This window comes from Miscanthus floridulus, chromosome 2 (assembly GCF_019320115.1).
Source record: "Miscanthus floridulus cultivar M001 chromosome 2, ASM1932011v1, whole genome shotgun sequence".
Classification (NCBI taxonomy): Eukaryota; Viridiplantae; Streptophyta; class Magnoliopsida; order Poales; family Poaceae; genus Miscanthus; species Miscanthus floridulus.
The window spans coordinates 23,209,268-23,219,162 of record NC_089581.1 but is presented as its reverse complement, the minus strand read 5'-3'; the positions used below and the strand labels follow the sequence as shown (position 1 = coordinate 23,219,162).

Below are 9,895 nucleotides of genomic sequence, written 5' to 3'. Positions count from 1 at the left end.
AAAGGCCATCACCCATCAGAGGCAACTCAGGCAAGTATAGTGCAAGGCCATCAGATGTGAAGATTGTGCAAGGCCACGGCGCGAGAAACGATCACCCATCAGATGACTTTGCTTGTAATTGTAGCAGGTCCAGGTGCATAGAATGGCATGTACATAGTGAAGATAGAATATTTCAGAATGCACTTCTCCTTTAGAATGAGGGCATATTTTGGTGGGCATAGCAAAAAAAATCAACAGTATACAGAACTATGGATACAATGAAGAGAATGCAGGATTTGCTGTTACTCAACAGTTACAAAACTTATATTAAACTCACTGCTGCCAGGGTAAACTAACTCGCTATGGTCTGAACCTACCGACTAGAATACTCATAAGCCAATAAATATTAACAGAAGACAAGATTAGCTATCCGGAACATCTCAGCTGCAGGAACCGTAAGAACCAGTAGAACGACGAATGCATATCGGGTGAAAGTGTGAAACGGTTCTAGCCTACTTTCAACTTGAGATGCTCTCATGCTACATCATCAGCGGGAAATTTTTCGCCTTTTATTGAGACTTGCTAGCATGTCAGAGTAAGACTGCAGGTTCACATCAACATCTTCATCGTACTCGAGACCAAGTTCTTCCTGCAGTACATATTGTTCATCAGCATCATGTGGTCGTCACAAATAGAAAACAATAGAAAATGTAAATGAAAAGCAACTGTGATAGCTAAAAGAAGTAGTATCAATTAAAGTCTACCATCGATGTGATAAATGCTTGATCAAAGCATATACTAGGTCTTAAGGTCAGTCAAAGGCATTTGTGTGTGTGTTGGGGGGGGGGGGGGGGGGGGGGGGGTTGGCATGCAGCAAAAACCTTAAATTCCTTCTGATCCTTTGGGCTATTCTCAGTAATATTATCCCAAAGCTCCTTGAACATCCTCTTCCGCTTTTTCCATTGGTTAACTTTCTCAGCAAAGGAATTCTCAATGATCTTCCTGTCTTCAGGTTTCACCAAGGTAACACCACTCCGCAATTTATTTAGTTTCTCTTCCATTTCCTGGACCTGAACAAATATGGGTCCTGCAATTAATACTAGTCCAAAGGAACACAGACACATAATAAAATGTGCTTACAAGGAAACAAATTTTAAACAGATGAGTCTCTGCTTATATTGAAAACAAATAAGCTTCGTAGAAGAGAACATTTTTATGCACCTACTTCGCTTTGTAATTTAGTCTCCTTTGACGTAATCTCTGCCAGCGTCAAGTTTGACTGCAGACCTCGTACCTCTGTAGAAGATTTATATTTAGATGTTTTTGAAATATGATCTTGTTTACTGCATGTGGTGGACCACTAGCAAGACCATGGTACCAGTTTGAAGTTTGGAACTCACCAGATTCAACCTCACTAATTGCTTTCTTTTGATCCGCAAGTTCTTCCTGTAACTTGGCATTTCTTTTCTTCATCTCCTCAAGTTCTTCGCTATTTGGAATTTCAAATTGATCTTGCCGAGCAATGTAAATTTTCTGCTTGCCATACTCCTTGAAGGAAATCTGTCCACTGTCAGCCAATGCATCCAGTGCCTTTTGTACTGCAGTCTTCTTAAGATTAAACTTCTGTAGTGCATCAGCTGCATTCTGTGAATTCAATGGCCTGTTTTGCTGCAGAGTCATGGTAAAGTCAACTATATGGTGCTCAGAGCTTAGAAGAACAAAATACTCGAAGCTGAGCAAACAGTGTGGTACTCCCTCCATTCCAAAATGTAATATATTAGTTTTGCACAAAGTCATTCTTCTCTAGCTTTGACCTGATTTATTGAAACCGTATTAACCTCTACAGAACCAAACAACTGCAATATCAAGTATTTCTTGGTGGATTTAATGAAGCTAATTTGATGCTGTAGATATTGATGCATTTTTCTATAAACTTGGTCAAAGTTTGATAAGTTTGACATAGGATAAAATTAAAACATTTCATATTTTGGAATAGCGGGAGTAATTATTTTTTTATCCAGCATAAAATTGAAGAACTGTGTACAAAACCCTTTCTGAATAACCTCATTTCATAGCGACCGTCACATACACTACTTAGGTACATCAGTATACTGAATTAATTTCACCTAAATTAGGCAAGAGCAGTATCTGAAGGAAAAAGACAGTATACTTCCTCCCCATCTTAATGGAATTCAGAAGGAGACTGCACTTAGTTAACTGGGAAATTCATGTCCTAGAAACATAAATAAAACTCTTAAAGGGAAAAAAACAACCTGCAGTAATATCTCTGGCATGGAAGCAGAAACAACCTAAACTGAACAGCAAAAGCAAAAACTGATCTGCAACAGCATTGTACTTTTTGCATTTGTAAGCTCTTGTGCATCATAAACTCTAAGCTCAGAGAGTACAGTTGAAATAGAGCCTGATTAATTATCTTACACAAAGAGCAGACTCAAACCGTAGTTAAAGTAGCACCGAGAGGAGTCAACATTCAACTGAAATTAATCTAAACTTTTGTTCTATTCAAGGGATTAGCTTAAAATTCATATTCTGGCCACAGAATGGATTACACACTACCAAGTTATCTAGCTACATTTCAGCAGGTGATTGCAAGTAGCTGCTAAAATGGAGGACGACTGCAATTACGATCATTCAGAATAATGATCAGTGACAAGGTGATGCCAGTTGCAACTAACATACACCGATTAATCAGAATGGTGACCAGGGTTTTCATATGATACTAATTAACTCCACCTGAACCTACAGAAAGACAGTATGGACGATGACCAGTATTCATCAAACAGCATGATGCCATCAAGCACAATCAATACACCTTGCCACATTAATCCAGTCAATTTTGTCGCATCCATACAATCCTAATTCCTAACGATTTCTGAATAATTCTTATACAGCTCAACACTCCATAAGTACCACACGGAGGGAGAACCGAATCCTAGTCGCGCAAGCAGAAGCAGAGGGTTTAGGGTTTAGGGTAGGGTTCAGGGGAGAGAGACACCGCACCTCGTTGACGAAACCCAGGACGATTCCTGCAAAAACGATAGAAGAAGAAACGGCACCGTAAAATCATCAGAAAACCTGATCAGGCCGAGCGAAGGATTGAATCGGTAAGTTTTTCAGCTAAAAAAAAGAAAAGAAAAGAGAAGAAGAAGAAGAAAAAGAAGAAGAAAAAAGGGGACCAATACCATTTTGGTTGGGAGGGGTAGGAGTGAATACCTTCAACGCTATCGGATTTAGGCGGCATGCCTCCTCAACCGCCCGCCACGCCGGCGTGGCTTTGCTTGCTGCAGCTCGGCCTTGGCGATTTGAACGAGACGAAGGGGAAAAGTGGTGGCGAAGGCGAGCGCCGGTAGGTAGATGGATTGTTAGGGAAGCGAAAGGGAGAAGCTGTCTTGGCCCGTGGGCTTGGCGTGGCCTCTCTCTGTGCGAGTCACTGTCTCACTGACAACACGGGACCGCCTTGGTTGGTGACGCGGGAGATTTCCCGCCCAAAACACTACACCCAAAAACGCGTGCCGTAGGTGCACTCGACCCTCCTGTGCTAGGCTGATAGCTGATGAGTGATGAAGCCCATGGAAGCCCATCGATGCGGAGAATTTGAACCCAGGGAGAGCCCCGTTCCTTGACCATTTGACGTTAATATGTACGGGGTCTGTCATGTGTGGCCGTGTTTGCTACGAGCCAAACGAAAAGTATAATCCCATCATTTTATGTAGCACTGAACTCAAACTCTTTTTTTTTGAATTACACATGTACAGACACATATGCTCAACACGCATGCACATTCATCTCTATGAACACACGTACGTAAACCCTACCCGGCTACCCCAATAAGCACCTCAGAAAAACTGTGTCGACACATCTCGAGATTGGCGAAGTCACCACAAACACCTCTAATGCGGAAGTGAAACAATAATGCTACGGTAATGCTCTGAACCAGACGTCCGTCCGCCTGGACGCTCCGTTGCTGGGCTACGACGCCAGCCCAACAACCCACGCTCCTTCATTTCTCAAAAAAAACTACTTATTCACTTATTTCTATCCACTCGTTTCTCTTCCTATCGCTCTTATCCGCTCGCCTTGCTAGGCACGGCGCACGGCTACCGGCCCTGCCATGTACAGCACGCTGCTGCCCTCGCCAAGTCACGTGGCTGCGCCCTCCCCGCTGCTTGTGCGGCCGATGCCTCATGTCGGTACAGAAAGTGACCAACTAGTGAATATTTATAGTTTTGCCGTACGTTGTGATCGAATGTGGCATAGCACTCAATGACACAGGGTTTATACTGATTCAGTTTGAGTCGGTTGGTGACTTTATTCCTGAGCCTAGATGCTCGAAGTCTGCAGTGGGGTTACAAACGAGAAGAAGAAATATGGGGTGTACGCGAGGTCCGGTCGACTCCGGTCGGAAGGACCGAGAGCGACAGGAGCTCCGCTATGAGCTAAGTGTTCAAGCGTGTGCTTGAGATCCAAACCTGACGGTTCTGTGGTTGTGAGCTAGTGAACTTAATCGATCTAATGAATCTGAAGGGACTGAGCTTGAATCAATTTGGGTTAACTTGGTCTATTGGGAGAGAGCACATCTCCTTTTTATAAATGAAGGGATGGCTTTACAAGTGAGAGGGAGAGAGTACGAAGGCTTCTAAGACTTATTGCCCACGTCGACGGGTGCAGGATAATGGTAGGCGCCCACAACACTGTCGATGTTACTGTAGAATGCAAGATGCATGTGGGAGGTTACATCGTCTTGTTCGGGTATGGCAGATATCGGAATCTGCTATACTGTTGATGCCCAGAGGCATGTGAGGGGGTTTCACCATGTTTACTCGGTACGGTAATTCCGGCGCCCACAACACTGTCGATGCCCAGGGGCATGTGGGGGGCCTTACCGTATGGGAGTCAATGGCGCCACAACACTGTAGAGGGAAATGTCGGCGCCTACAATACTGTTCGTGTCAGGGCGGTTACGAAGTACTGTTCCGTGCAGGGTATGGTCCCTGGTATAGTGGTTTTGACTTGTGAGCCTTGCCTTGCTTTTCTCTACATGTCTCCTGGTCCCTACCGAGCGGGCGTCTCCGGTCGGATGGCTCCAGTCGGCTCTGAGTGCGCCGGTCGAAGAAGAGCGATGAGCAGGGTTTTCGCGAACCCCCGGTTGGAGACACGGGGTCAGAGTCGGAAGTAGTGCTTGGGCTAGGCCTTCTGATCGGAGAGGCTGTCCGAAGGCAGTTGGAGTCCGAAGTGAGCGCTCCGGTCGGAGAGGTGGGCCGAAGTAGTCAACAAGCGGGCGATGTTCCTCTTTGGCCAGACCTCCCGGTCGGTGACTGGACCGCCCTTTTGGCCTTTTGTTTTAGACTCTTGGGCCGGCCCATGAGTTGAGTGCTGTCTGCTCGGGCCAAGCTTTAGCGTGTAAGCCGGTCCCCGAGGGACCCCGGGTTTATGAACCCGACAGGAGCCCCCGAGCCCCCGGACGATTCGGGCATAATCCTCCGAGGGATTTTTATCTTGACGGTGGGTGCATGCAAGCGCACCCGCGAGTGTAGCCCTCGAGCCCTCGGGCGGTTCGGGTAGAACCGTCTAGGGGTTTTCCGTGTCATCAATGGGGGAGGTTTTTTTATTTCGTCGGCGGGTGCGCGCGAGAGCACCCACGGGTGTAGCCCCTGAGCCCCCGGGAGGTTCGGGTAGAACCATCTAGGGGGTGTTTGGTAGCGGGCGTGTGTGCGTATTTTTAGTTGAGACGGTGTTTGTCAACCAGGGCGTCATTGCGCAGCCGTGGTTTTTAGTCATTTTAGAGATTTGGGTGAGATGGAGTCTACGTATCCTAGCGTCGATGCGCGCCTGCGGGATCAGGTGAGGCAGTTAGTTTAGTTAGTTTGGGATCAGGCGAGATGGAGCTCGTAGATCCTGATGGGGCAAGATCGGGGTCGCAGACCCTAGGCTTGTTTTTGGAGCGCAGTCGGAGCGTAGCCAGATGGGGCAAGATCGGGGTTGTAGACCTGGGCGTTTGGAGCGTAGTCGGAAGTGTAGCTGGATGGGGCAAGATCGGGGTCGCAGACTTGGGTGTTTGGAGCGTAGTTGGAGCATAGCCGGATGGGGCGAGATCGGGGTCGTAGATCCGGGCGTTTGGAGCGCAGTCGGATGTGTAGCCGGATGGGGCGAGATCGAGATCGTAGACCCGGGCGTTTGGAGCGTAGTCGGAGCATAGCCAGATGGGGCGAGATCGGGGTCACAGACCTGAGCATTTGGAGCGCAGTCAAAAGTGTAGCCGGATGGGGCGAGATCGGGGTCATAGACCCGTTTGGAGCGTAGTCGAAGGGGGCGAGTTCGGGGCCGCAGACCCGGGCTTTTTGTGTCTTGAGCCCCCGAGCCTTGCTGGGCCTTAGTAGGGGTCAGTGTGAGTTGTGTGTGTTACCCCATGCTCGGTTCCTCACAACCGGAGGGGTTGTGTTTTGTCGCTTATCCCGATCGCTCAGGCTCTAGTGACGCGCTCGGTGAGTTCGCTAACGGGTATGATCGAGCGGAATCCAGGTCCGTCGTTCATGACGGGGTCGGCATAGCCCTCTTGTGACATTCCATTGCTCCTTTACCTGCAACCTAGTAGATGCCTGGGTCATTCCAAAGACCGACCCAGGTGGCCTAACGGTCTTCCATCGATGGAGATTCTGTGGGCTTGACAAGAGGTTTAGGATCGAACGAGAAGGTTGAGATGACCCTGTCTGCCAGACTGGGCGAGGGCCGCACGGGGCTCATCTACATTTTTCTCCCCTGGCTCTGTTGGTTGCTCATGTCGAATGAGGCAACCGCCGCTTTGTGACGCAACACGGAGCGTTGTGATGCATTTCGCTGCATGTGCGATGCTTAGTTCCTGAGCCCCCGGGCGGTTCAGGGCCCAAATCGTCTTGGAGGCACGGGCATATGGAATGAATGCGCATATGGATGTATGAGATGATTTATAAAGAAATAGAGGGGGTTGGTAGTTTTTACCTTGATGACTCGAGTGACAGGATTTGGAGAGCTCCAATTGGAAATGTCCTACCGGGACCCGTGCTCATCATTCGTGGAGTCGGCATGGCCTATATGGGGCATCCCTTTGCTTCCTACCTGTCTCTTGGTGTGTTTTTCTGAGCTGTTCGATAGACTTAGGAAGCCCGATGGTCTCTCCCGGCAGAGATCCCACCTTGGGTTTTTCCAAGTCCCGCCTAGGGGTGCGGAGAGCTACCCGCGTGTGGTGACATTTCGGTTTTCGCGCCCGATCGTGCGATAGTGGTGGGCCATACCCAGGCCATGTTTCATCTCACCAGGTGACGTTGAAAGCTCTAGTTTGGTTTTGGTTAATTGATGAAATTCTAAGTGCTAACCTAGTTTATCAAGATGATTATGAGATAGGTAGCACTACTCCAAGTGATGAAGCAATGGCGAAGATCATGACAATGGTGATGGTCAAATGCTTAAACTTGGAAAAGAAGAAAGAGAAAAACAAAAGGCTCAAGGCAAAGGTATAAAATGTAGGAGCCATTTTGTTTTAGTGATCAAGACACTTAGTGAGTGTGATCACATTTAGGATAGATAGCCGTACTATTAAGAAGAGTGTAACTCGTATCAGAATGCGGTTATCAAAGTGCCACTAGATGCTCTAACTCATTGCATATGCATTTAGGATCTAGTGGAGTGCTAACACCCTTGAAAATGTTTGTGAAAATATGCTAACACTTGTGCACAAGGTGATACACTTGATTGTGTTGGCACATCTACAAAGAAGGTGGTGTTTGTAGGTTAAGATGGGTTTGGGTCCCTCATCGGTCTACTGACCGGACGCTGGGTCACTCAGCGACCGGATGCTGAAAGGCTGTGTCCGGTCGAGCTGTTAGATGGCACAGTGGCTAGGGTTGAGCACCGGACGCTAGTCTATGTCCGGTCAAGGTGGACTGGACGCGTCCGGTCGAAAAAATATGCCTCGGGGAGCTTACTGGAAACGACCGGACGTTGGGGCTTCAGCGTCCGGTCAGTTTTACCGGAGCGTCCGGTCAGCTTCGTAGCCGTTGAAATCTGACGAACAGCGTTTGAAGCTGGTGACACGTGGCGTCCATCGGGCGACCGGACACTAAGGGCTAGCGTCCGGTCAGTATGACCGGAGCGTCTAGTCAGAGCGTGTTTTGCCCAGTGAAGGAGTATAACAGCTCTATTTGATGGGGGCTCTATTTATAGCCCCATGGCCGGCTCAAGGGACATCTCTTGCACATTTTCATTGATATAGCAACATTGTGAGCTTAGCCAAAGTTCTCCCACTCATCTTCATCTTGATTCATCATCTTTGTGAGATTGGGAGAGAATCCAAGTGCATTGCTTGAGTGATTGCATCTAGAGGCACTTGGTATTCGTGTTGCACTGCAGATTTCGCTTGTTACTCTTGGTGGTTGCCACCACCTAGACGGCTCAGTGCAGCGGTGGAGGATCAGCACGAGTTGGTGATTGTTCGTGGCCATCTCCGGTGATTGTGAGGGGAGTTGTACCTTCCTCGGCGGAGCACCGAAAGGTAACTCTGGTAAATTGCTTGTGTCATTGAGTTACCTCACTTGTGGGTCGGTTCTTACGGTGTCCAATCGTGTGGATGAGGTTTGTGAAACACCTCTTAGCTGCCGAACCACCAAGTGTTGGTCAACACAACGTGGACGTAGCGTGTTGGCAAGCACGTGAACCTCGGAAGAAAATCGATTGTCTCTTGTCTTTGGCATTCTCTCGGTGATTGGCTATACATTCATCTTGTGATTGGTTCATCCCCTACACGTCGGTATAATCACTCTACTCACTCATTTACATTCTTGCAAACTAGTTAATACAAGCTCTTTAGTGTAATTAGAATTGAGTGCTTGCTTTATTATTTACATTCATCTAGTTGAGCTCTTTAGAGTAGCAAGGTTGAGAGCTCTTAGTGAGTAATTACATAGCAAGTTTGTGTGCCTAAGTAATCATTGCAACTAGAATTATTGGATAGGTGGCTTGCAACCCTTGTAGAGCTAGAGCAAGTTTGCATTACGCTATTTGTCATACTAATCAAATTGCTCTAGTTGATTTGTAGATTTTTAAATAGGCTATTCACCTCCCTCTAGCCATATTAGGACCTTTCAGATGTTCCGTCTGACCCAGCGTCGTTCCATCGGCCAGCGTGCGTCCCATTGGTCAGGGTGTGTCCCATCGTTTCCCATCTGCATTGAATCAGAAAAGGGAGAGAGTTTTTTCGCTCTGATCTTTTGCCCCTCTTTGGCTGCTGCGTTTCTTCCTTAAATAGGGGGAGGGAGAGGGCACTCTGTCGTAGTCCTTTGCCTGTTCTCCAACTATTGTCTCTCCTCCTTCCTCTTGTCGAGAGTGCCTGTATGCCGCGACGGTTCCTAAGTGAGAGATGGTAAGCGAGGGGGACTACTTATAGATCCTTTTCGTGAATCCAGAGCACGATGTCGAGCTAGAGGCTACTCGGGGTGGTGCTGGCCATCGTTGCTTGAGAAGGGGCGACTTCCACCGAAGGGGGTGGCGTGCTGGATTTGTCTGCGAGGCCTTCTTCGGGATGGAGCCACATGCGGTGGGGAAGTTGCCTAGGGTCATGCTGGTGGAGGGTTCCACGCCTGCAGCTGCTCAGGTTGGCCAGTTCATAAAGTTTGATGAGATTTCTTCCAGCCATGTTGGCCATACTTCGGTGGTGGTGTCCCTACCTAGGAGCTGCCTCGACTGCGTGAGAAGGTCCGAAGCCCCATGCTCTTCTACTGAGCATCTATGGGTGCGGCATCTTTGAGGTACCCGTTGTGCTTGCCGAAGTCGAGGGAACAGAACCGGGCGATGGCCGTAGTAGTATTTGGAATGGAAGTAGATTTTAGCAAAAAATGTAATAGTTGAGTTTGTGGGTGGGCCCCTG

At 48.0% G+C, this 9,895-nt stretch overlaps 1 protein-coding gene across 1 annotated transcript; it reads right to left on the bottom strand.

Moving 5' to 3' along the window:
* Window positions 1-202: 202 nt before the first annotated feature.
* Window positions 203-3,346, bottom strand: LOC136538206 (homologous-pairing protein 2 homolog). The gene is made up of 6 exons (XM_066530195.1): window positions 3,214-3,346; window positions 3,001-3,026; window positions 1,380-1,647; window positions 1,205-1,275; window positions 861-1,049; window positions 203-628 (listed from the first exon to the last, which is right to left on the bottom strand). The coding sequence occupies exons 1-6, from the start codon at window positions 3,239-3,241 to the stop codon at window positions 527-529; spliced, it is 684 nt and encodes a 227-aa protein (XP_066386292.1). The 5' UTR covers window positions 3,242-3,346; the 3' UTR covers window positions 203-526.
* Between the last annotated feature and the right edge of the window lie 6,549 nt (window positions 3,347-9,895).

What these genes read in the sequence shown, in the direction of transcription:
- LOC136538206 (XM_066530195.1), bottom strand. Translation starts at nt 3,241, where the DNA reads ATGCCGCCTAAATCCGATAGCGTTGAAG. An exon ending in AATTAGTGAGGTTGAATCTG is followed by an intron (nt 1,276 to 1,379) that starts GTGAGTTCCAAA and finishes AATCTTCTACAG; the next exon opens with AGGTACGAGGTCTGCAGTCA. An exon ending in AGGATCAGAAGGAATTTAAG is followed by an intron (nt 629 to 860) that starts GTTTTTGCTGCA and finishes TATGTACTGCAG; the next exon opens with GAAGAACTTGGTCTCGAGTA.